The sequence below is a fragment of the Ananas comosus genome, linkage group 7 (genome assembly GCF_001540865.1).
Source record: "Ananas comosus cultivar F153 linkage group 7, ASM154086v1, whole genome shotgun sequence".
NCBI classification, from domain to species: domain Eukaryota; kingdom Viridiplantae; phylum Streptophyta; class Magnoliopsida; order Poales; family Bromeliaceae; genus Ananas; species Ananas comosus.
In genome coordinates, this window is record NC_033627.1 from 238,626 (window position 1) to 265,476 (window position 26,851).

Here is a 26,851-nt window from a genome sequence, read left to right on the forward strand (position 1 = left end):
TAGCATACTATGGACTTCACTCATTTGGTACTTGAATTTATCTATAGGAGTTGAAACAATGCAAGCCTCGGAAAAGATTAAAAAAAAAAAAAGAGAAAAAAAGGGGGGGCTAAACTGAATGGTTTCAAAAGTAGGACCCGTTTGCAACCTTATCTCTGTTCCCCCCAGTAACGCTACTATTTTGAAGGCGCGAAACTTTCACGCCCGAGCTTTTGGCGCGAAAAATAAATCAGGGCAAAAAATCAAAAAAAAAAAAATCGTCCTCGTTCTCCTCTAGGGTTTCGAAACCCGCCCCATCTTCGTCGGATCAACTGATCGATCCATTCCCCAACCTCTTCCTACAGCTGAGCTATTCGATCCCGTAGACAGCATCGACGTTTCCCTCTTTAATCGATGGAAAACTCTCGCGACGAGGACCTGGAGATCACCTCCGTCGGATCACTCTACCATGGCCAATGGGACAAGAAGTATTGGAGCTCCTCTAGGGTTTGCGTTTCTCATCCTACCTGCTTCTTCCTGTTTCGATCTCATCCTTTTACCCCCGAGTGTCTCGATTTGTCATTTCCGAGTTATTCAACTGAAATTTGTTGCTCGCATGATCTCCAAAACCTAGGATTTTGGGGAAGGATTGTTCGATTTGGTTATTTGATTGCAAGAGGAGATTTTGTGACGTTCGTGAGTGGTTTTGAACTACCGCTTTTTGAGGCCTCTCTCTTTTCTGTTTATGTTGATGTCATCTTTTTGCAGTTCCTTGACTGTATGAAGTTCTAAAGCTTTTGAAAAATAAGGGGAAATTTCTATAAACTTCGATGTTTTGGTTTTATACGATAGGGATGTAATTGAATGGTAGTGAGAACTCACGGTGATCAGAAACATTAACAAACTAATCGGCATCCTGTTTTATAGCTCTAGTAAATTCATTCATCTCACAAACTAGAGAAGGATATTTGAAGTTTTTTTTTTTTTTTTTTTTTTTTTTTTTTGGAGAGAAACGTAGCATGCCACCAACTTTGTTCACTTTTTTAGAAATAAATTTAGCTGAAAATGTAAAGCAATTACTCTTCGAACTTGGGACCTCGGATATCACCTACTAAGCCCTTTGCCACTTACGCTCGGGATGGTCGGTGGATATTTGAAGTGTTAAGTCAAATAAATCATGATAAACTGTATTTTCTGGCTTTTTTTTTTTTTTTTTTAATTTCTGGCAACACATCACTTTTCAACTTCTTTGAAGCAGCAGAATGTTGCTACAGGTCTAATTAGTTTCCAGTTAGTATTTATTTATTGGTTTTCAACTGACTTTATATAGTAATTATCCTCATTTTTCTTATAGGGAAAAGACCGTTACCCTTATCCTGTTGGTTATCAGGCAGTACGAACTCATGCTGGGAACACATATAGGATGGAAGTGCGTGAAGGCCTCAATGGGCCTTTATTTGTGGTAAGATTGCTAGACACTACCCTTTTGGTTGCGTATGCAGTAGCTTATCAGATAGTTTCTAGTAGATATTGTGTTGCTTAAACTTTTCTGATAATTATAAAAGTAATTTTTTAGTCCGTTTGATCTACCTGATTCTATTGAACAGCTGCGCAATTTCAATATGCAGGTCTCATTCACAGACGGAGATTCATCCACCGGGCAGACCCCTGATATAGCTTGGGAGAATTTCAAGAAGAAGATTGGTCCGAGAGTTAAAAACTGGCATGGGAGGAGGTTTTCTTCTAAAATGGATGGAGTGGAGGCAAGTTGCCCGATTATTTCTCTATCTGGTTACAAAATTATGATGCTTATCCTTTGCATATTTCATATGTTGGTATTTACCAATCAAATTTGGATTCTAGTCCTTTATTAGAGCAATTTCATGGGCCTTGGGCTTTTTTAATGTTACACTATTTGCATCTAAAATTGTATATACTGTTCTATCTGAATTTATGGCCAACAAATGTACTCTGTATTAGTTCTTCTTGTTTGGCTGCTTGATGGATTTATATATGGTTGACTGGCAATTCTTTTGTTCCCTAGTATTAACCAAGAGATGGTTTTTCATTTTACAACCAGCTGTTCTGAGACTTATCTCATTCACCAATACTCTATGTCATGATGACTGTTCTTTCCAATATCGTTTTCTGATTCATTTCTTTTTGCATGGATCAATATGTTGTTGAGGACTTGCCAGTAAGAATATTTGTATCTCATTGATGGTCTTGTAGACCAGGTCCTTTTGTTGCACTATTTTGATTTTTTTTTTTTTTTTTTTTTTTAAGTTCCAAAAGAAAAAGGCTTCATGGTTCAAGAACAATTGAATGTCAAACATGGATGTTATATCAGGCAAAACTTGTTTAGTAATGTACCTAATCTTTTAATTGTCTTAATGTGATTTCTTCATAATATTCTGGTGGAAGTAGAGTATAAACATTTCTCCTAAGTTGCTTCTGTTAACCTTCCTTGCTGTTGCATGCAGCTTTTTGGGTTTAGGAATCCATTTGTTCAGCGATTACTTCGTGAGCTAGCGGTAGATGTCAATAGAGCACCAGAAAGATGCTCATTATCTCCAAAATTATATGATAGTGGTTTGCAGTCAGACCATAAGGTTGACATTCGATGTTCCAATGCAAATTCAGATTCGATTGTCTGCTTAAGCAAGCAACGGAGCATTGGAAAGAGAGGGATGAAAGACAGAATAAAAGAAGGAAGAGTTAAGAGACTTCATCATCAGGATTTACTTTGTGAGAAAGAATCCGAAAAGGCAGAACAACTAGGCAGGTTTGATTCTCATGCCAAAGAAAAAAGTATACAGCATTTTCTGGAAGAACATTTGTCTGGATCTTTTGCATGCCAGGATGCTGCAAATGCTGTAAATAATGAAAGTTTACGCCAATCTGGCTGTGAGTTAGAAAAAGATGGTAAGTACGGTGCCGTCCAACAGGCTACTTCAGTGGATGAAGGGCAATGCCATCCTATGCTAGCCAATAATAAATTACCAGAAGAAGTTGAGCATTCTGATTGTGTTGTTGAGAAACATGTAATTTCTCAGGAGGAAAGCAAGTATTATAGGGATTTCAGATTCCCTTCAGTGGAGAATATACCTTACTCAGCAGGTCACAGAGACGTACTTCCCGCCTTTGTTTCTTTTTCTTCCTTTTCTTTTTTTGACCGTATTCCTGCTTTATCTTATCCACCCTGTTTTTTCAGACATTTTTTGATCCATGATTGTTTTTGCATGATTCCCAATGAAGTGGCCCACTCATTCTTGCATTTACTATTGGTTTAAGTAGTTATTTCTTTACTGGGGCTGTTTTTTGACCTGATCAGGATCATGATAACAGAAGTTAACTCATGATAACTGGCATCTTTTATCTGTTTTGCTACTGTAGTTTTACTTCGCTACTTTTGCTGGTACATCATCAACTGCTAAATTGAAACAAAGAAATCCTATTATTGTACCAAATGATAGTGACATAGACATCCCATTATTAATCACATAATAGCACATCCTTGTTCCGGACTCCAGAGTAGTGCAAAAAAATGAGTTCGGACTTCTTTTTGGACAATGTTAGCATCTGGTCTTTATTGAACTTCACTTTGTGCATTCTAGCTAAATCATGTCCATAGTTAACAACTTTTGATAATCAAAATTCTAGCTTAATCACGTCCATTGTCAACAACTTTTCACAGTTGAAATATATACATCTGTTGTCTAGATGATGATGCCGGTTTTGCAATTTTCAAGGGAAGTCCCAGAGAAATAAAAGATTCACTTCAAGAAGTCAGCTCATCTCCTAGCTCCTCAAATCCAGGTTCTGATAAAATGGATTTGGATTCTGAGGGGCAAGAATTAGCAAAGTTCATGATGGCATGTTTACTTCCGCAAGCCATTCCCCTTCTTAAGAAGACTTATGTCAGAAGGAAGTATAGACGTGAAAATCATGAAGCAGATTTTGAGCAGAAGGTTGGTGATTTCCACTTGACTGGTGACATTAGTCAAGGTACTAGTTTATTCAGGACACCTATCATAATTAAGCAAAGATATTTGTTTGATTGTTCTATAGAACTTTTTCATTTTTGGCTTCTGCCCATAAGAGGCATATGATGCTATAGAAAATGAACTTCTAGTTTTTTTTTTTTTTGCAGGTGAATTTGAAGCTAATAACATTGTCCAAAGATCAGAAGAAAAAATGTCAGGGAAAAATGATTCTGGAACATCGGTTCAGGACAGTTCTGAATGCAAAAAAACCACGGTAAAGCCATCTGACAATTATTGCCTCCCAAACAATGAGCAATCTTCTGAAAGGTCAAACGAGGTCAAATATGTCATTCCAGATAGCTTGGAGGATGATCCATCCGTCTTTAATGTTAGGGCTCATAAATCTTCTCCTGCTGATTATTGTGAAACTATTCATGGATATCCGAATGAAATTAAGCAGAATTTTGAGCCTTCAAAGTTGCCTTTCAGCATAAAAGAAGGGGTCGTAGAGCCTTCTAATCTTGAGAGCTGTGAATATAATGGAGTAGTTAAGCCATTTAATGAACTCGAGAAAGGTGATCTTTTCTTATCTGATTCTCTTCTAGCCGGTTTAGAAGAAGAGTTTAATGGCGACTCTGCAGGTGACAAAAATGAGATCTCTTATTGGGAACTGAATTACCAAAGAACAGATTGCGCTGATCATATTCTATCCATTAATCCTGCTTCTCACGAGCATGACTCTTTGCAGCACTTGTGCAATGATAAAAATAGTTTCAGAAAAGACCTCTCGGTTCCTCCACCTGAAGGAAATTGCAAGCCTACTGGAAATGACATAACTGAGCAATATGCAAACGATCTTCTTCCCTGCTCAGAATATACAAGCTTGGATGAAAGAGAATTTTCCAGAATTACTAATTCTGGAAGAATGCTTGATAAGTCACAAGATGACCTTGAGTCCTCCATTCAACACAAGCTAGTTAACTTTGATGTTCCAAATGTTCCAGAGTTTACTGATGTGTGTGTTGGAAATCTGGTAAAGGAAAGGCTTGACAGCACAGTACCAATTAATATAAAGGGAAATTCTTCGTTGTTTTTTATGCAAAATGCAGTATTTCGGACCGATGATCTCCCATCTGATGCTCAGAAAGGAGAAACATTACTCCGTGCACATTATTCGTCTAAAACATTTGACATTCCTCTATCAGAAAGTATAATTTGCCGAAATTTTGATGAGACCAATCTTAAGAAATTTGCTACTCCCAGGAAATTAGATAACAGAGAAATTGTTCAAGATGGTTTTGCGAGTGGTGATGCAGAGAAAAGGATATATGCTGCCAATCAAATTAAGAGAGACGAAATTAAACTACATCTAAACAACACGGAGGATAGTTGTGCACACGGTCCCATTACAACATATAATATTCAGGTTATTCCTCAAGCAAGTGTTAATAATGTTGGAGAAGATATGAAATCTTCCACTTGTGTTCCTTCTCGTTTATATATTGAAAATAATTATGTAAAAGCTGTTGGTGGTACTAATGAAGCTCAGGATTATTGCAAAATGCAGCTCCAGATGAAGAGAAATGTTCCAGAACAAAGTAGAAAATGTGCCCTGAAAGAATTTTCTTGCCCAGATGCGAAGCAGCTTACAGATATGGCAACAGATAATGACCATAAGGATCTTTGCCATGATAAACCATGCAAAAGAAGTCATTTTGATGAACTCTCATCTCATGATGCGGAATCACTCGCAGCACTAGATAGATCTATGGAGCTTGTGGGCTGCCTTTTGCATCCAAGCTCCATCTTGTCTATCAGCTTGAGTTCAAATGATCATTCTTTACAAATCAGCGTGTTGTGTGGTCTTCTAGAGGACTCTGCTAAATCCCTTTACATCTATGTTGTTCCCCTTCAGGAACAGAGTGGAATATGCCCTTCTTTTACTGGTTACACCTCACTTATGTTGCCTCCGCTGGAGGGTCCTTTCAAAGGAAATGTAAGCTATACGCAAATATATCATTATTGTTAGTAAATTCATGTGTTCTTGTACAGTAATGCGTCTCCATGTTCCGTTTTGCAGTTAACATTTGAAAGAGCTGGATTGCAATTTACTCCAGATGGTCACTCACTTATCCTGCTTAACAGTATCAAAGTACCATATTGCAGGTCGAGCAAAATCCATCTGATATTATGGGTTATGTAGCCTTTGAAATCATTAAATCTGGTGTGAAGCTAATTAATCATGAATCATGGCAGGAAGCACAGCGTAGCTTGTTTGTGCCCCATGTGCAAATTAGATCAATGTGATGATAATGCTGTAAAAATTGTACGGGTGAATTTTGGGTACGTTTCACCACTGATCAAATTGACGACAGATGAGAAGGTTTGCTGTATCTTGGTCTGTGAACCAAACTGGCTTATAGCAGTTCAAGAGAGTGGGAAGTTGCATGTCTGGACGATGAACTTGGAATGGAGGTAAGTATCATATAACTATCCAATAGGTTGATAATTTATCATTTGCATGTTATGAAATTTCAACAAGCCGTGTTCTGGAGTTCTGTTATTGCATCATGGACTATTTTGTTATTTTGATCTTAAAACGGAAAACTTGAGAATGCTGCCATTTGGTGGTCAAACTATCATTCTGACAAGTCAAATATCTAGAATATCTGGTCAAATAACTCGAGAAAAGAGCTAGCAAATTTAGAAGCACAAGGCTAGAGAATACTCTTTGGTGCCTGTTTGACATGATTTACTCCGTTAGTGTTTTGATTTGCATATGCATTAGGCGTATCTTTTGTTTTTCTGTGTGTATATGTACATGCCATTCAATTGCTTGCTTGCAAATATTATGGTTTTCTTTTCTTTTGATCTTCATTAGAGACCTATCAAATAGCCTCTTCTACGGAAGTAACTACACATACTGATTGCCTATTCCTTCAACAGCTTATTTGGAAAGATGAAGCCTGATTCCAACCAACTTGATTTTTTTTTTTTTTTTTGGGGTAACATCATTGAGTCTCTCTCAACTTATCAAATCCTTGAGCCAATTAACTTTTATCTGCAATTGGCTATGAAATTTGGGATCCCAGTGAAATAATGTCACCAGAGAAAAGTAGAAAACATGGTTGTGATATCTCATTTATTTTGGTAAATGATTATTTTTCTGCTCGGTTGTTTAATGCTTCATATCTTTCTTGTCACTGTTTACAGTACAAACTCTGAAGAATATGTGCTACCTTCATTTGACGATTTGCCATGTCCGATGTTGGAGCTGAAAAGAGTAACAAATGCTAACAGCCTTGTGATTGGTCATAATGGTATAGGCGGTTTTGGTTTATGGTAAGCTGCAATCTTACATAAGTACCAGTCAGCTATTATTTTTTTTTGTTTTTGTCTTTCGAAATCTATTTCATCATTCTATTTTTGTGAATTTGGGTAATTTGCTTTCTGTAACTCAATTGCTTTTTTTAAAATATTGCAGGGATATCTCAAAGAGGGCATGTTTAGCCAGCTTCTCAGCTCCAGGCAACATAGTATTCCAAATTATTCCGGTAGGCTTTTGCAGTTTGCAGAACTATGGGATTCTCTTCACCAATAACAATGAAGAGGAAAGCTTGAAAGAGATGATGGCAAAAGATTTGTCCAAAGAAGCTGCTGAAATCCCCTTTCTTATTCCTTCTGGAGAAGATGCAGCTGTTTGGCTCATGGTTTCTGCTGCTTCAGTAACAGAGGTTCAACATGATCTTCAGGTGAAGGATCATAGCATAAGATGGTGGAGGCTAGCTCTTTTAGCCAAGAACCTGGTCTTCATGGGAAGCATGTTGGATCCCAGGTATCTCAGCTGCTGTATCTTTATTCACTAAATGCTTAAATTTTAATTATGTCACTCGATGAACGAGTGAAGTAGGTTAGATTGTTGTTATCTAAATAATGGCTTTCATCTTTTCAAATGGCTTATATTCTTGATCAAGTCGTCAGGCACCAGCATGTACCGAGTGTCCGCCAAGTGGTAGGTATTCATATAACTGAGTGAAAATAAGATGTGGTAGGTACTCATATACCAAGTGCCCACCAAGAAGAATAACATCTGTTTGATTAGTTTAAGGCACAATAATGTTTCTTCCCGGAGGATTTTGAAGTTTTAAAAGTGTTAAGGATTTTTAGAATATCCATAAACAGTAAAGATTTTTAGAATATCCAAAATGTGTAGCTTTATGGTGCTCTGTTAGTGTCTACTAGTGTCTAATAAAGTTAAATGAAACATTATCAAAGGCCCAGTTGCTTCATTTTTTCCACTTGAATATGCAGTCAACAATTTCCAAAAGTATGTGTATTTTGTCACGAGGTGGTTGTTATTGCAGTCAAAATCATCTCTATATGACATCTAGTGCAGCTAGATGCATAGGCCGTTCAATTGTACATATGAGAAATGCTGTGTTGAGCGTCCTCTTGTTGGTTGTGGATTGAAAGAAAATGTAATTCTGGAAGGTTAAGGATTCATCACAAATTGTCAAATCAATTTCTTGTCTTGGAAGATCTTTTATTTGGTTATGTTGAGTGAACGTCTCCATGACTAGATCTTTTATATCCTGCAGGGCTTCCGTTGTAGCTGCCTCAGCTGAATATGGATTTGTTGGAACATTTGATGGTCTCTTGTACAAATGGGAGCTCTCTACTGGGAGGAAATATGCTGACATGTGTTGTTTCAAATGTAAGTCAGGCACTTTACTTTGATAAATCTATCTTAGTTTCATATATTGTGCAGATGATTTTGCATGCAAGTACAGGCGAAAGAGTCCCTCTTTTAGTAACAGAATGTTACACGACTCTTTCTTGGTATTAGGTGGGAGTGTACCATGCATTGGAGTTGATGCCCGATCAGGTGCAATGGCAGTAGCTGACGATAAGTGTCATTTGTTAATATACAGACCAAGGACAGATATGATAGTGGATAGGTAGGTTCAGCAGATACGACGCCATTGTCAATCAGCGGAAGTGACTCCATAAACACGGCGCTACGACTATGTGAAATGTACATATGGGGACATATTTTGTTCACTCAACTCAAACTTGCCGGTCTTGACGTTTCCTAATCCATCTCATGCGCCCAATGTTGTGGCATGCTTGGTTTCAAATATCTGCACAAAGCTGTCTTCTTTCAAATGGTGAAGCATTGCCTTTGTTTTCTTTTAAGAAAGAAGCATCACCTATGTTGTGATAATCCTGTAGGTCACGTCTCTGAAATTTTGTGTTGAACTTGATTCATAATCACCTCACATTATCACTTCACAAGTGTATATGTGCTTTGTACAGAATTGGTTGATCCCACTGATAAAAATGCAGCAGGAAATCACCCATCCTTAGTGGCTAACATGGTGAGTTTCTTGTTGTTTATTGTTCTTTGTTGCATCAGATGAAGTTGCCTTCATTAGATACCTCAGTATTGACTAAACATGGAATTTGGTTGGCACTTGCATACAGTTCTACGATTATATTCATCCCCACCAAAAAGGGGTCAATACCAACTCAGTAAATCTCATGTAATACCACAATGAAACCCACATGGAAAGTACAACAAAGTAGGCAAATTGTCACAAAATTTAAGCAGGCTATATGCTTACGCATGAAAGTTCTGCTTCCTAGCGTTACTTTCTCTCCTGCCGATCAAAAGTTTCTGCTTTATTCTAGTAACGCAAATAAAATAATTTATTGCCATCTTAAATTACCAAAGAAGATAAATAGTACAGGAATACAATAATCCAACTGCAAAAATGCCTCAATGCTTCAGTGAGAAACATTTAGCATAATGAAAAACTTCTCAAGAAAAAAAAAAAACACGAGTTATGCCTAACAGATTTTAGATCCGACAACACTAAAGTTGCAGGGGAATTTAAAGGAAATTCAGACTACCCACTCTATTTCCCTTTGGCTGCTTCAGCCTCAGCTCCAGAAGGGTTGAGCTCATCCCAAGCCTCGATCCAGGTGACCATTGCATCTGCAAGCTTAGTGAAGTAAGGGTCCACCTTCCCCAGCTTCTCCCTCACCTGCTCCGAGAGTGCAAGGTAGCATTTCTGAACCGTGGTGCAATCCTTGGAGAGCTCTACGGATTGGAAGAAAGGGATGATGTCTTCTTGCCAGAATATGCCCTTGTACTCCTTTTTCAAGTTCACAAAGGGGTTGCTCGCCTTGCTGTGCCAGATGTAGGGTAAACCTGTTTTCACTCCCAGTCCCAAGTGGTCACAGATGACCTGCATTTATTTTATCCCCAAATAAAAAGCTTAGAACTATTAATGCAATAAGAAAAGCATTCTAATCCTTTAAAGACCGGAAGATTGGAAGGACTACCGACCTTCATGCACCATCCAGCCCACATGTCGTCATAGCGCCCGATGGGCTGTCCATCGCCCATAAGCCCAAAGTACATTGCAGGTCCAATCAGCTCACGGTCGAAAGCAAGATTCATTCCACACATCGGGAATAAGGTCCCCTTGGGCACAGTAAGAACAGCATCCACATATCTGATGGAACAGAAAGGGTGACTGACTGGGAACGAAATTGTTGAATTTTTTTTTAAAACAACATCTATCCACAATGAAACCTCACCTGGTGTTCCTCTCACGAGGCTTGACGAGCTGGGTGGGAGCATCGTAGTCAGGAATGTTGAGCCAAAGGCCGTGAGAGGCGGCAGTCGGAGCACCTTCTCGGAGGCTGAAAGGATAGCCACGGACAAAGTCGGCGCCTTCTCTGTAGGGATCATACAAAGTGTTGAAGAAGTGAGGCGTGGACGGGGTGAGGAGGTTCTTTATGTGCTGCTCAAGAGCATTGATATGTTTGCCAGATGGGTCCTTAGCAACCTATTTGGTAAAGACAAGAAGAAATTAAGATCACGAAAGCAGCATAAAGAAGATCGGAATCAGAAAGCAACCAGGCCAGATTGTCGTACAGCAGAAGTCTAATCCTTCTATGTCACCCTAGGTGTGCAGCATTGAAAAAAATGGCAGGGAAGAAACATGCCCTGCACAAGAGCATGAATCCACTAAAATAAAATGAACACCCTCCATGTCGTAGTACTCATCAACCATGAACTGGCAGATGCATCAATCATTAGTTTCAGAGCATTTCCTCATGTTTAGTCTGAGAACCAAGAACTAGATCTTTTATGTTTATATTAGGGAAGGTGTCATGCTTCGTATTCTATATAGATGCGGACAAACATCACCGGCTGATTGGTTTGTCGATTACCAAACAAAATGTGGTCCTCAATTGAAGCATAACAGCTGGATCCTATTGAGTATGATGATGCTATCATTTGACCAATAATTTGTGGCATAAATGATTAAAATAAATATTCTTTCGGTGGTTATAGAAGTCAACGTTATGTGGACATGCGCACTAAAATATTTTAGAAGCTCATGCTAGCATGTAGTTGTGCCAGATAACCAGTGATTTTCTACAAAGATTTTCAGCACTACCAACCAGTGGGCCTCACATTAGTATGCATAATAATTTTATAAATTTTATTGGGTAAGCATGTGCTTTGAAAGATGATAACAAACAAAAGGAGCTTACTATATATTTCGCCCAAATAAGCAACACAAAAAAAAATGCAGCAGCCTGGTTACACATCCTTTGATTAATCTATTTAGATGATATATGCGAAAGAATCGAAGGAGCAAATACTGCCCACATAGAGAATCAGATGAGGAGATGTTATACATGCAGAACATGTACATTGATTTCCCAAAGGGAAAGTTGCTATCCCTATTATCTAATTAGAGTATATCTTTAAGAGTAACAGAGGACAAACAAATCAAGGAGTAGCAAAGAACAAACATAACATAACATAATTTCCTATAATCCTTAAAGCACCAATGAAAAGAAGATAAGAAGATATACTAAATAGGATCGAACATATAGCAAAAAATCACTTAAAGATTGAATACTCAATAATATAAAGTAGTGTACCAAAAAACACTTTCAGATCTGTAGTAGTTGATCCGAAATTATCAATTACTATCAAAGAAGGCCTGCGATCTCTAGACCTTATCAGAATCAAAATGAAAAATCTTACTCAGGATTTAAATTGTCACCAGAAAATCACAAATTTCCCACATAAAACTATTACGTACTTCATAAAAATCACACCTTCTCGCCGGATCCTTCAGTTTCCGCCGAAATCACAAAAAGCCAGATCCAGTTTCCCCCCGGACATACAAAAACCCCAAAAAACAAAATAGAGAAGTAAAAGGAGAAGGGAGGGAAAGAGTTGGTGGGGGGGGGGGGGGGGGCTGTGTGAGAGACGGAGGCACTCACCGAAGCAGTCGTCGTCGATGGTGTAGATGTACTTCTTCTTGGAGACCATGTAGCCGAAGCAGCGGCACGCGGAGTCCTTGAAGGAGATGCAGGAGGTTTGGGGCCGAGATGCGGTTGATGTCGTTGCGGTTGTAGAGCTCGTAGTCGAAGCCTCGGGACCCTGATGGTCTTGGTGGGATCCCATCCTGGACGATGATGAGGTGGTAGGGTTGGAAGAAGGCCTCCACATCTCCAAGAAGTCCAGGTTCGGATCGTCGGGATCACGATGTCGAGCTCGTCCTTGAGCAGCGGAGTCGCGGGAACCATGATGATCCCCGCCGCCATTGTCGCCGCAGCTAGGTTTCTCTATCTCTCTTTTGCTTCGGAGTCGAAATGGAGAAAGAGGTACGAAGAAGAAGAAGAGTAGAGGACCGTTTCTCTCCGCGAGCGTTGGATCTGAGAGAAGACGAGACGAGACGGGGGGAATGAATTGGGGGTTATTAAAGGCGAGCTCGGCACGTGTTGGAACGTGCGAGGAAAAGGGCGGTGTTTTGGGAACCAAAAATAGGGATGCGACTTGCACTAATAATAATAAATAAATAATAATAATAATAAGGGATCGTAACCACGTTATTGGACCCAAGAGTATTATTAAGATGGCAAGTTTTCCATATATATATATATATTATTATATATATATATATATATATATATATATATATTTATATATATATATAGGGTGGGGCTACTTTACTCATTGAGTATAGAGCTTTGTACTCATAAGTTTTCGACGTTCAGATGAAAAAATTACGGTTAGGATGAAAGTGGTTTCGGTTATGTTGTAGTGGCCCCCTAGAGGTTTTGACTGTGGGTGTGTGTTGATTGAATAGTATAATCTAACGGATGAAAATGATTAAAGGGTATATCTAACGGCTAAAACTTATGAGTACAATAGGCTCTATACTCATAAAAGTATAGTAGCCGGACTCTATATATATATATATATATATATATATATATATATATATATATATATTGTGTTAATTAATTTTACTTAATAATAAAATAATTAGTATCAAATGACTAAGAGCTTAATAGTTGATATTATCGAGATCCTAAAATCAAAATTTAATTTATTTTATATTTTTAACTAAATTTATTTTTTAAAAATAAACGAAATACCATAAGCTTGTAAAAAGCTCAAGTACGTATCCTACATGATTTTGAGCCGTTGAAAGCTTCAGCGGGTACTCCACGAAATGGAATATGTAAGAGCATTGCTAGTTTGCCACCACGGGCACACAAAAGTGTACCCTAACATTTTCTTTGTAAAATCGACTGTCCATAACGTAAGTGACAAAAGGCTTTATGGTTGGTATCCGAAATTTAAAATTCAAATCTAGTTGATTCACATTTCTAACTAAGTTTCTTTCTAAAGAAAATAAACGAAGCGGGTACCTCTTAAAAAAAAAAAAAGTTTAAAATTTCGGCGGCAAATTAATTACCATGGAAAAAAAATTAAGAGGATATAAACGTTCCTTTTAACATATGTGAACAGGTGGAGGAATCATTACAGTAACGTTTACCGTACGCTAATGCGTTGGAGGCGAGGACACTGGAATTGATTAACGTTCCCGTGTGCGCTGTTCTACGGATGAATTGTATGGTGGTGCTAATTAACGATTCTCGTACGTTTCAAAACCTGGGACTCCCAACCACTTTAATTTCCCACGATCGAGCAAAGGCTTTTTCGGCCCAATAACTTGCCAAGGAACTCGATCAATATTTAGCACCATTTAAAGTATAATAATAAATTACAAACTTTGCTATCTGGGATGCTATTTTACGATATCAGGAGTTCCAATTTGTGTATATGCGTTTTAGAAAACAAAATTTATATTTTTTGCTTGCCCAGTCATGCCTACAATACTAGCTTGGAAGGTGAAACTGTGGCCACGATGCCAAATTGCAGAAAAACAAAGTAAAAAATTAGGAAAGAAATGCTAAATTTACAATTCAGAGTGGATTATAGGATCACAGCCCTTAATATTGCAAGAATTATAATTCTAGTCTTTATAATTTTAAGTTTTTAAAAAAATTATAATAATAAAAAAATTATAAAACTAGTTGAGAAATATGAGCAGTTGTCCAATAAAATTATAGGATTAGATCAAANTTTGTAAAGTTAAATGATGCATTCAAATTTTAAAGTCAAAGTACTATTGACTGACTCAAATCTACATATTAGAAGGTTGGATAGAGAAAACAAAATTTATATTTAATGCTTGCCCAGTCATGCCTACAATACTAGCTTGGAAGGTGAAACTGTGGCCACGATGCCAAATTGCAGAAAAACAAAGAAATTATAAAACTAGTTGAGAAATATGAGCAGTTGTCCAATAAAATTATAGGATTAGATCAAAAATTAATTGCAAGACAAGCATAAGCATTGTTCATAATTTTGTAGCTTATGAAATATATGAACATAAGGGCTAGATGGTTGGTATCTGAAAATGTCAAGTTTAAAGCTTAACCAATTTATATTTTTAGTTAACTTTATTTTTTTTAAAAAAATAAAAAAACAAAACAATTAATTTACTTTAAAAAAAAAAGAATTGCAGCTTTACTTAACTTGGTCAAGAATTGTAAATCAACTGGGCCAAGGTTGGAAGTGACAGGCGCAACGCGAAGTCCCTCAAAAGTCAAAATGATCGCTTCGTCTCGTCCCATTTGATCCGCTACCGAACTTTAATTTTGTGCATTTTAAATTGTCAACATGAGATGGCGAAAATGATTAAAAAGTAAGGAAAAGGCCATTAGGGAACAAACGACTTGGGCCCACAATGCATGATGGGTTCATCAATTTTCCGACGTGGCACTTTCCTATTGGTCCTGTCCGAACAACTGTATAGTCCTAGCTATTGAACGGTGATGAGTGTTTAATAATACATAAATAAATAAATGGCACCGCACTAGGTTCACGGCGCTGGGTGGGTGGGCGCACATGCTTTTCACACAATCCAGCTATTATATTCGTATTCATATTCATATTCATATTCATATTCATATTCATATACAGTGGTTCGCGTATGAGACCAAGCAAGGAGGTTAGACGTTTGTAGGGATGCGTCGGTGGGTCGGAAATGGATCGGATCTCTTTTTAATGATCATATTATTATCGGAACCGTAATGAATAAGACCAAACGGGTATACGAATTTACTAAGTTTTGGATCGTGTTTTAAGATCCAAACCCGGTAATTTGGGCCGGGATGTTGACATTGTTAATTAATTCGGTTGAGAACGCCCAATTAAACAGCATGCATGAGGAGGACTGGGCTGGAGGAAGGGTCCCCCAGGCTCAGTTGACCGACCACTTGCTATTCGGCACGTTAATGGGCCCAAATTAACAACTCCATGTATGTACTAAGCAATAGGGGACTGATCACTAATGGGCCCCAAATACAAGATCTAAGCCTGCGCTGGTTTAACAGGTCCAACACCGGATGAAGGACACTTCCTGGGTTGGGCTCAAATTGGGCCTGTGACAAAACCCGTTTATAGGAAGCGACGCGCTACTTAATTTAGGGTGAGTATGACACCTGATGAGATCTTTTATAGGGAGCTCCAAAATATAGATTTGTTGTCCCAGTGAAATTAGACGAAGATTCTGCGGTCGAAAACACTGCTTTGGTAGCTAAGCAGAACCTGAGGTTTCAAGCCCCTCATGTTGGCACATGCATGTGACCCCTTAATTTTAACTGTTACGAAGATTGTCAGTGAGCTGAGGCGTGTGCGGGTGTGATTGTTTTGCCGATCCGTTGTTCTGATAATGTAATGTGTCTTGCAGGAATTCGCAGACATTTATTAGTATTGTTTTGATCTGCAAACAAGTTGGAATGTAATTAATTATATTTACAGGCTTTGTCGGAGCGGCAAATGATATGATACTTACTTTCTCTCATTGATCAACCAATTCTGAGTACAAAAAAGCATCATATTTCCTTTCCTCTCCACCACTTGTTAGTAATCCTATTTCATTCTCTATCTCTAGACACATGCGACGAACTCTCTTTACAAACAGACATATTTAGTAAACGAGATGCTAATTAAGCATGCTGGCCAAACGGGCAGTTCTGATCCTTCATTCAGCCAAACTGCAGAGAGACAGAAGCAATCTCGTTCCTATCTTTGTTAGTAAATCTCCCTATCTCTTGTGTTCAAAATACAGGCTCAGTACCCCGAAACTCGGATATGGAGCCCATTGGGAGCTTCTACCCTTGGAAATTTCAGTATAGTATCCCCTCCAACTTCTTCCCATCTGCAACAGAAGAAGAAGAAGAAGAAGAAGAAGAAGAAGAAGAAAAAAGCGTGCTAACGTCAATAATGCTACATCAGACACTACTCATTACTAGTAAGTTATGTCCTTATTAAGAGACAAAAGATCCTTTTTGTTTTTGTCTTTAAAGGGAAGTAAATACGCAACCAATAATTGAAGATGAGAAAACAAACCTGTATCTAGTCACAAAGTAGTGAAGGAACGTAGCAATCTCCGCAGTCCCCAGTTCTTTCCCTGGGCAAAGCCTACCTCCTCCACCAAACATCATGAAGTGTTGGTGGGATTCCAAGCTTTTGTCCTGATAATTGTGGGGATTGCATATGATTAATTAGAGATTGTAAACTGACAAAATATATTAACTAATTCATAGAAAGGCATGCACGATTTGGAATTTTAAGTATGACTCTCACTCACCAGCCATCTCCATGGATTGAAGGCTAAAGGATCAGGATACAAGTAGGGGTCATAGTTGATCTCTCGCGTGTAGACGTAAATTCTCCAACCTTTTGGAATTATATAACCTAAAACAAAAAGAAGATGCATGTATGATATTAGAATTCCCACTCCTGAAGAAACAGGGTTATACCCTACTTGATGCTTCCTTTTGTTTCATTCCTCCTTTTCTGTTTATTTGAACTTGAGAAAGATTTTTCGTCTTTCGAGCACTACCTACCCTTCATTTCTACATCTTGGGTTGTTTTCCTAAGCACTCCGTTAACAACTGTCGCTATCCTTAGAGTCTCGAAAATCACCTGCCATAGAAAGAGCATTTGAACCGTTAGAAACTCCGTTTGAACCGCTTTATCTCAAAGGGAAATCATATGTAGTGGTGCGACCAACTTACCGCGCGAGTGAAATTCATAGACTTGTAGTCGTTCCAGTCTATTCCACAATCATCAGATGATTTCCCCTTCCGAATACTCAAATGCTCTTTCTGCAATTCATAAAAGCAAAAGCACAACACATTAGACTTTGAACAAATTAAGGAGCTGGAAATCAACTTTACTTTGAATTGTATCGGAGTGATTTCTCACCCTCAGTTCTTCGAGAGCCTTCGGATGGTCATAGAGGTACTTGACAGCCATCATCGAAGTTGTAGAGACAGTTTCGTAACCGGAATACACGAGGGCAATGATCACGTCAATGATTTGCTCATCCGAGAGCTTCAGTTTCGCATTCTCATCGATCGTCAAAAGGGAGTCCAACATGTCATTGTGAGGGCACCGAGAGGCTCGCCTTTCCTCTATTATATCCCTCAACATGCCCACAAGTTTCTTCCTCGCCTGCACGGAGATTAACCCGTCAGCAATATATTCAAGACGACAAAAAGCCAACGTGCAAATTCAAGCGGCGCCCGAGGGTTAAATTCTACCTGGAATCCGCTGTGGTAGTTTGTGCCTGGGAAGTTGATGGGCAAGGAGAGAGTGCCGATAACAAGTTTGAATAACTCCGTCTTCAGGGCTTCAGACAGTGGGCCAGCTTCTATGCTTGCTATCTGCTTCAAAGCAGAAAGCAAAGCCATCTGTACAAATTAAGTCAACAGAAACTGTTTAAAATTTGAATTCGAAAAGTGATAGTCTCAAAGGTAACTCAGAAATACCCTGTGCTGAAAACTAGAGCTAGCAGACTGTTGTTGTCAGCAAAACCCAAATCGATCATTAGTCAGTCTGTTAATTGAGAGGCTATGAAGCTGCTAAATGCGTACTTTTTTAGAACAAACTAACTATAATAAAGTTTGTTTTTTATGAACTAACTAGAAAGAGCTATATAAACTAGCTTAGGATCTAATTAATTAATTAATTAATTCATTCATTCATTCATCATGTAAACTGATCAGGATACAAAACTCATTCATCAGATTCTTTTAAAAAAAGGTTGATTAGGAAGGAAGATTAATTATCTGGAGGCTGGGGAAGGAGTTGTCATAATTAATTTTCGACCGACCTCCTTGGTTTTCTCTTGGATGTCGATGAGCCTGCCACTCCAGTTGCTGAGGTGGCGCCGCATGAAGTGATCGATCTTGGGGAGGAGTTGGTCTCTGATCATGGGGGGATTGATGAGGCCGAGCATGGCACCCCTCATGGCCTTGTGAAGAGGGCCATGCACTGCTGCTATGTTGTTCTTCCCCAGTATATCCAGCATGGATTGTGGATACCCAGGAACAAATCCCTTCCCTTCGTTCATAAGAATGTATCTGTTCACCTCCGGATCCATGCATACCACTGTTGGGCACCCCAATATGTGGGATTTAAAGAGACTTCCATACCTGTTATATCATTTAGCGGGGTGGGAAAAAAAAAAAAACAAAACAAAATTAGTAGTGCAAAAATATTTTAAGGAAGATTTTTTCACGCTACTAATTATCAGAAAACCACCTCAAAAAAAGATTTTTCAACGAGTTCTTAAAATACAAGTGTTGAGGACCACAGAGAAAAGAGAGAGAAAGCTCTGGAAAAAGGGAGGACACAAGGAGAGCGATGCAATATCCATAGCAAGTACTTTGGATTGGAAAAACTCCAGCTTGTAAAAGTGAGGATGCGCGACCTTTTAGCAGACATGATAGTTGAGCTCAGACAACACTTTAGAGCGCTAATCACTTTCCAGCAAAAGCGACCGAGTTGATTTAAAAAAAAAAAAAGAAAGAAAGAATAGTAATAATAAGAATAATAGTAAAGGTACTAATTGTTAGCCTCCGCAGATGCCTCATCCCAGATACGAATCATCTGGCAATTAACATTCATTAGAAGGACAACCCAAAAGCCATCCAATTTCCAAAGAAATAACCATTCCAGTAAACTGGTACTCATGTTCTTTCCCAACTGCATGCGTCTAAACTCTAGTAATAAAGAAAATGAATAGTTGTATGCAAAAAAAAAAAAAAAAAAAAAAAAAAAAAAAAAAAAAAAAAATCCGAAGAAGACTCTACTAAAAGAAGAAGAAAAAGGAAAGGGAAAAAAAAATAACAGAGGAATCAAAAGGCATAATTTATTTTTCTTTTTGCTTATTAACTTTCCTGGGGAGAAACTAATTGAACTGCTGAGGAAGTTGCTTGCTTACAGACATAAGGAAAAAATTGATAAATGGTAGAAAAGAAGAAGAAGAAGAAGAAGAAGAAGAAGAGTGAGAAGAAAAGAAGGGGTCAGCAGCAGCAGCAGCAGCAGCAGCAGCAGGTGATGAAATGAGATTAAAAAAGTAAGTCCTTAATTGTCACCTAAGTCTCTGGTTCTTCATGAAGCTCGGCCCCTGCTTCAGAAACTCCGTAGTCTCTCCGAAGAGAGGCCACCCCATGGTCCCTGGAGGGAGGCCCTTCTTTCTATACCTCACGTCATTCCACCTCAGCAATCCGCTGCACACCACAAGGATTCCCAATGCCAAACCGAGTACCAGAACAAAGAGCACCATCTCTCTTCTCTTCTCTTCTCTTCTCTTCTCTTCTCTTCTCTCTCTACAGAGAGGAGGAGGAGGAGGAGGAGGAGGAATAGGAGGAACCTCTCGAGATCCCTTATTTAGAAGGAATGAGAAAGCTAGGTGGTGCTGCTACTCCTCTCCTCCCTGCTTTGGTTTCTATGGCTCTCTCTCTCTATCTCTCTCTCTCTCTCTCTCTCTCTCAATATATATACATAGCCCACCCACCGGGCGCCTCACGAGGGATGTTACCTGTTCTGGTGAAAACACCCACTCGATCTTCAGCACGCTGCAACAGTTAAATAATAATAATAATATTTTTTTAAAGAAAACAGAGGCATCTCCCTGCAGGGAAATTCTTTGACCACGGTGCCCCCAAAGGAGTCAAGGTTTCAACATGGCACCACATGGAACCATCAAATCTCTAGCACTGAGCCTAAATCTATGCCATGCATGGTCAAATAGTTAGTTAGAAAGAGAAATAAGGAGAGGGAGTGGGTGAGAAAGCATCTTCTTCAAATCGGTGCCTATACAGGGAGTAAGGTTACTGTGCTACTAAAAGCACAACAATTTTCTTGTCCCTAACTTTTTAGTCATTTATCAATTTTGATGTATGGTTAGCATGAGAGAGAAAAAAATAAAAAAAAATTTCAAAAAAAGAAATTGAGACATTTAATTTTTTTTTGATTTTTCTTCTTTTTCATCATAATTATTCATCAAAATTGATGAATAGTTAAAAAGTTAAGAATATAGGAATTACTATATTTTTAATAGTATAATAGTCCTACTCTATATATGTATTATTATTTAATAGTATAATAGTCCACCATTCATTTTAAAAAATTTAAGGGTCGAGATCTTTTTAGTGCATAGGAGCATTGCTCTTATTATTATTATTATTATTATTATTAAGATGAGATTGGTGTTTGTTTGGTATATCACATGACAATTATTAGAACATAAAAGGGGAATTGCTCTTTTTATATCATTGTGGTTTAATGACCTTGAGCCCTTCAACAATTAGACTTTGGGGCATTGAGATGCGGGGAGGAATAAAGTTTACGTTGTTCCGCTGTATGCACTTCAGAGTATTACTGATCAATCAGCATCGTCACTTTATTTTTAACATATCGATAAATGCTAGTATAAAAATACTAATAATTTATTAATAATTATTTTAGAATGATGTTAAATATGATTATTTATTCAGAATTAAAATGGTATTAATTAGTAGATGCAATGCAATAATAATAAAGGGTATGTACGTTTGAGGTGGCACATGGGCACCACCCGTGTCAACACGAGCAACAACAAAAGAAACCCGGCCTTCACATGCCTGTCAAGTAGATCTGCTTATCCCGTTAGGTATGCTCTGGCATCCTACCTTTTGGATGCATGTGGTCATGTGGACGGGGAGGGGATAAATAAACCTGGGTCCCTTTGGAGTAACATATATAATTAATTCCTTCATTAATTCTTTTTGCTTGTGTGCACATTTAATTCTTGATTTTTTTTTTATTTGAGAAAATGCCTGCAGAGTTGTTCTATAAGGAGGTATTTTCGGATTTTTTTTGTGCCAGAGAAAATGGATATTCAAAAAAAAAAAAAAATGTCGCAGAGGTTTTTCCTCTTTTCATTCATTCATGTGGTATTATGTATAAGAAGAAGAAGATGACTTATAAAACTACTTGGTTGCAATTTTTAGAACATTTTTACTCTAAGTTCTCATAAAGATTGCTTAATCTTACCGATTTTTAGTTACGTACGTAAGGATCCATACCGTTTAGCCCTATTGATCGTGGGCCGCACAGCGGTTTAGTTTTAAATTTTTAATTGCAACCACTGATAATCTTAAAAAAGGTAAGTATTGCACTCAAATCAACAAAATATTAAAGCTAAATTGAACTATATGATAAAGGAGTTATATATAATATATCTAAGGTTTCCTCCCCTAAAAAAATGGTAGAGTTTGGATTATGGCAGCATAGGAGAAACACGGGAAAGAATTGAATCCAATTTCTAGCTTTTGAAGGGTCCTCTCGAGAAAAAGAAATTTAAAAGCCTTCAAATTAAGAGGAGACGATGCCAAAAATAAGTATTTTTTGTGAGCAATACCACGTTTACAAGCCAATTCTCGGTCATGTATATATCCTTATGTACATGTCTAGGAATTGTAGTTAATTACTGCTTAGTGCCAATCTAATTAAAGTGAAATTTACTCCCTCGTAAAACAATATCGTGGAGACTTTTATAGCCTAGGAAACTGTGTAGATTGCATATTTGTGATCTTTTTGACTTTTGGGTGAGGGGGACTTGTTGTCCCCGAGTGGAAGAGGAAAGTGGACCGGATTGCGACTTGTAAGGAGGGAATGGTCCAAAGAAGATCCTTGGAAAGTGATTTGACGCCCTGATGCAGCTGCATTTCTCTCCCCACCCTAAAAAGAAAGAAAGAGAAAGAAAGAAAGAAAAAAAGAAAGAAAAAAAAATCTTTCTAATAATAATAATAATAATAATATATAATAATATAAATTTATAAAATTATTTTAATTTAAAATTAGGGTATTATTCTTACTAATTAGAGCTTGCGTTGTCATAGTGGCCAAAATTAAATTGATTTGATATATATTCTGTAAAGCATGTTTACGTTTAAATTAAAGTGATTTGATTCATTTTCTATATATATATATATATATATATATATATATATGTATATATATATTTGTTAGGAAAAATCTTTCTTTCTTTCTCCTATGCGCTTGTTTTTTTTTTTTTTATTGTTGATTGATCAGCAATGATTAATTTCATTGCTCCAAATATTATTAACAGAGATATTATTACTCCTTTGCTCTTCTCTCTCTCTCTCTCTACGAATGCATGAGAGAGAGAGAGAGAGAGAGAGAGATATTATGAGATGTGCATGGGATGTGACAAGGGGGGATGGTTGTTGGGATCCATGAAAGCACCGATGCAAATAGAATAGAGGACTCAATCGTCGATAGAAGCAGTCGTAGTGTAGTAGCTCTTTTACTGCCAATGGATAGTGCATACATAGCTAGGAGGCGGAAAGAGAAGGCCTAGCCATGCTAGGGGGATAATATTGTAACCCATTTATGGTGAGCACCTCTTAGCTCATTATGCAAGTTGAGCCACATGCATGCACGCCTGCACAAGTAATAATTCATGCATGTACCACAAGGGACAGGTCTCATAATTACTGCGTTCGAGCCTCTATTTCTATGTAGATGCTGATCAAATTAGAGTTCCAATGGCTTCTCATAAAATCCTCGCCACCCAGCAAGTTCGTTAGAAGTGGGGAATTATCGTTTGAACTCTCAATTTTACAAGCTTATTCCAGTTGTCCTAGCACGATTTCTTCTACTCTTAAGTAAATTTTATATATATATATATATATATATATATAGAACTATGCTCCGTATCGCTATCAATAGTAACCAAGTCAAAGCCTCTTGCTACTATTAAGTTTTTGACCGTTTGATGAAAGAATATGCGGTACGATGATAGTGTCCCTAGGGTTGAGTGGTGTGGTTGGATTTAATAGTCATATCTAACGGAGTGAAAATATCACAAGTAAAAACTCTATAGTACCAAAGCTGGTACTATCAGTAGTATAGTAGCGCGGACTCTATCGTATATATGTATATATATATATAGAGTTCGGTATGGTGCTATGTTAAAAGCACAATTGGTACTTGTAAAGAAATATCCCCATTCTATATATAATGATATATGATACACTATAATAGAGATGAGAGAAAGAGGAAGAGAGCGAGATGAGAGAGAGAGAGTTGAGCTAAAATATTAATCGATAGCCAACCGGCATTTTTGCCATCCATTTAATGTTTCGATGGATGGAGCCTCCAAATGATGATCGCACGTGAAATAATCTATGCATTTGAAGCATTAGAAATCAAATTTCATAATTTCGATATGTTCTCGTCATCCATCGAAGTGGAACAAAAGAAACGGCCTGAAAATGAATACTTCTTCAAAAATGATGATAGGAGTCTTGTATCAAATCAAGAGTATAGATCTTGTCTTTAAATTGTTAAAAAATTTTCTAACAATAAAATTCATTGATTTGAATATCTTACGCCGTTAACGGAAACGCTTCATTATCGACCATGTAAAATTATAAATTTTGAAAGCCTTGACATGGTAGCGCAAATGATGTCGAGAAGATTTGAAATTTGATTTCTTAACACTTATTAAGTAGTTATTAGATCGTGCTTCAATGGTGCAATCGCGATTTGGAGGGCTCCATTATCGAAAACAAATGGTGGCAAAGTAGCCGCGTTTGTATCGGATAGTATTCTGCTCAATATATATATATATATATATATATATATATATATATATATATATATATATATATATATATATATATATATATATATATAGTCCAGCTATGGTGCTTGTAAAAACACCAAATACTTGGTGTTTGTAAATTTTTTACCGTTAGATCTACTTCTCGAATCATTTTCAACCATTAGATTATACTATTCAACCAACCACCCACTCAACCCTAGAGGGCTCACATCATCTTAACCGCATATCTCTTAATCCAATAGCTAAAAATCTACAAGCACCAATAACTTGGTACTTTTAAAAGAATAAGAGCTCAATTATATATATATATATATATAGTACGTTTTCTGTATTTTCGAAAGTATGGAGGACATTCAATTTAACGATCAGCTCCATTAATAATAATCTATGCTTATTGAAACTATTTAGAAACTAAATTTTATAAATTTTCAACATTATTTACTACATGATCAAAAAGTCTTAAAAATGACTGTTTTAACGATTGATCTAGCATGTTTTTAAATTAAATAGAACAATCTAAATTATATGAAACCTTAATAAAAAATTTTACTTAATATCAATAGTAAGATCAATATGTCTAATTTAAAATTTGAGTCTTTTATCACTATTTTTTATAAAATTTTTATTTTCAGTCGATCATTTTTACATTACTTGTTTACTAGGCAAATGAAGTTAAAAAATTATAAAATTTGATTTATAGATAGTTCCAATAGCATATATCATGTCTAGCGTAATCAATTGACGAATCAGATGCCCCATCATAAAAAAAATACTAATAAAAAGGCATTTTTACTTTCGAAAGCATAAAAGCCTAACTCTATGTTACGCCCCGGATTACTATGTTTTTCTGGGCACGCCAACAGACCCGTCGTATACATAAAAATTTTTCGTGTATACGAATCGATAGCTATACCTGCAAATAAATAGGAGCTACAACTAAAGTAAAGAGCTGTTAAGACTAAAACATAAATATATGAAATATAAAAGGATCCACTGTATATACAAAAGCTCTAAAACCACCTCGTTCCAGTGAGTACCACTAGCATAACAGTATATACATAGAAAAACTCCAAAACTACCTCTGCAGGGTACTCCTCTAGCACAGCGACCAAGGATGGTAGGGATCTAGCTCACGATTCTCTTACCACGATCAGAATCAGTAACAGCAGTAGCAGTTGACGGCTCTGCAAAAAGATGACAATAACTGGGTGTGAGAACTACTGCAAAATAGAGTAGTCCTCAGTAGGTACCATCACCGACCTCAACGCCCACCCACTAAGTCTACAATAAGGTCAGACACAAATAGGTAAAGGATAGTAAGAAAGCTGGAAAAAACTCTACAGCTATATGTTGTTATACTACCGCTATCTCAAACTAGGCTCACTATAGACACATAAATGTATCACTAGCTACACACTGACCCAATCTTGAGGGACTGCCAACTGGCCCGTCCAGCCTGTACCCGAGTTACACTGCACACCACCTACAGAATGGCCAGTCCAAGAACTGCCCAAACGGGACTGCTGTGACACCAATGTAAGTAAAGCCTCACTCTGGAGCGGCACTCATGGGAGCGATCCAACCGAGTATACAGGCGTGTATCTATCGAGCTCAATCAGGCTTACACAGGGTATAGTCAATGCAAATGGGTCAAACTGATCTACAATCAAAGCTCACATACTCTCAGCACAATCTGAAACAAAATATAAACATCTAGGTCCACCGTCCGCCCCGACGGCACCCGACAGTACGGAACAGCCCAAACGCTACTGTAAAACGAGCTTGGCCCCTCAGCACGATCGTAAACTCAACCTACACTAATCTGAGTATCCACTGCGCACTAACAGTGGTGATACAAAAGAACATAAGCTCCTGAAGCTAAATCGGTTAACTTTTCGAAAAGTGACAGTGTAGGTTTAACGAGTTTTCTCCTAAGTCAAATCTCAGTTCAACATGTAACAAATATTCTAAAATTAAGGCTCCAAATTCAGATTTCATAAAAGATATGCAAATCGATGAATTTGAGCTACTAAACATGATACCTCACATAAGACAATACATGCTGACGCTCTACGGCTTAGAAGGAAATCTGACGATTTCGGTAAACATTAACCCACCTCGAACGATCGTCCAATGTCGGCTAGATGTCGATAAGAGAACCCCGGACTAGCCCTACCTCAAACGGCTCAACCTCCATCAGAACCACCCAAGGTGCACAAGCACCCTCCAAAGACCAAGGGAACGAAAACTAAGATTGACTCTTCAGAATCACAAACAAGCATAGAAGAGAAGCTAGAGAGAGAAAGAGGGAAGCCAACCTGTGTTCTCCAACCTCAAGCACAAAGAGAGAAGATTGGGATCGGTTGGTACTTATTTGCACAAAAAGATCAAAATATTCCTTACCAACTCAATTTGCCTTTAGGAGTACCGGTACTCAACTTGGGTACCAGTACTCGGCCCACTTTTCGCAAACTCGCGCGCTGGGTACCGGTATCAGCCCGA

The 26,851-nt window shown here is 37.8% G+C and overlaps 2 protein-coding genes and 1 pseudogene across 2 annotated transcripts; 1 reads left to right on the forward strand and 2 right to left on the reverse strand.

Moving 5' to 3' along the window:
- Window positions 205-9,335, forward strand: LOC109712715. Its single transcript, XM_020236457.1, has 12 exons — window positions 205-486; window positions 1,334-1,441; window positions 1,608-1,742; window positions 2,463-3,110; window positions 3,732-3,987; window positions 4,133-5,961; window positions 6,046-6,131; window positions 6,222-6,440; window positions 7,179-7,307; window positions 7,450-7,800; window positions 8,564-8,679; window positions 8,812-9,335. Exons 1-12 carry the CDS (start codon window positions 394-396, stop codon window positions 8,925-8,927), a joined length of 4,086 nt encoding a protein of 1,361 aa, XP_020092046.1. The 5' UTR covers window positions 205-393; the 3' UTR covers window positions 8,928-9,335.
- LOC109713150 lies at window positions 9,657-12,758 on the reverse strand (annotated as a pseudogene).
- LOC109712306 (cytochrome P450 85A1-like) lies at window positions 16,199-20,262 on the reverse strand. The gene is made up of 9 exons (XM_020235798.1): window positions 19,809-20,262; window positions 18,542-18,863; window positions 17,970-18,119; window positions 17,632-17,880; window positions 17,442-17,531; window positions 17,271-17,349; window positions 17,012-17,118; window positions 16,771-16,895; window positions 16,199-16,579 (listed from the first exon to the last, which is right to left on the reverse strand). Exons 1-9 carry the CDS (start codon window positions 19,997-19,999, stop codon window positions 16,492-16,494), a joined length of 1,401 nt encoding a protein of 466 aa, XP_020091387.1. The 5' UTR covers window positions 20,000-20,262; the 3' UTR covers window positions 16,199-16,491.

Coding starts and splice junctions, on each gene's coding strand:
- LOC109712715 (XM_020236457.1), top strand. CDS start 394: ATGGAAAACTCTCGCGACGAGGACCTGGAGATCACCTCCGTCGGATCA. Junction 6,441..7,178: donor ACGATGAACTTGGAATGGAG/GTAAGTATCATA, acceptor CACTGTTTACAG/TACAAACTCTGAAGAATATG. Junction 7,308..7,449: donor ATAGGCGGTTTTGGTTTATG/GTAAGCTGCAAT, acceptor AAAATATTGCAG/GGATATCTCAAAGAGGGCAT.
- LOC109712306 (XM_020235798.1), bottom strand. CDS start 19,999: ATGGTGCTCTTTGTTCTGGTACTCGGTTTGGCATTGGGAATCCTTGTG. Junction 18,120..18,541: donor TCCAAGAGAAAACCAAGGAG/GTCGGTCGAAAA, acceptor TAATTTGTACAG/ATGGCTTTGCTTTCTGCTTT. Junction 17,881..17,969: donor ACTACCACAGCGGATTCCAG/GTAGAATTTAAC, acceptor ATCTCCGTGCAG/GCGAGGAAGAAACTTGTGGG.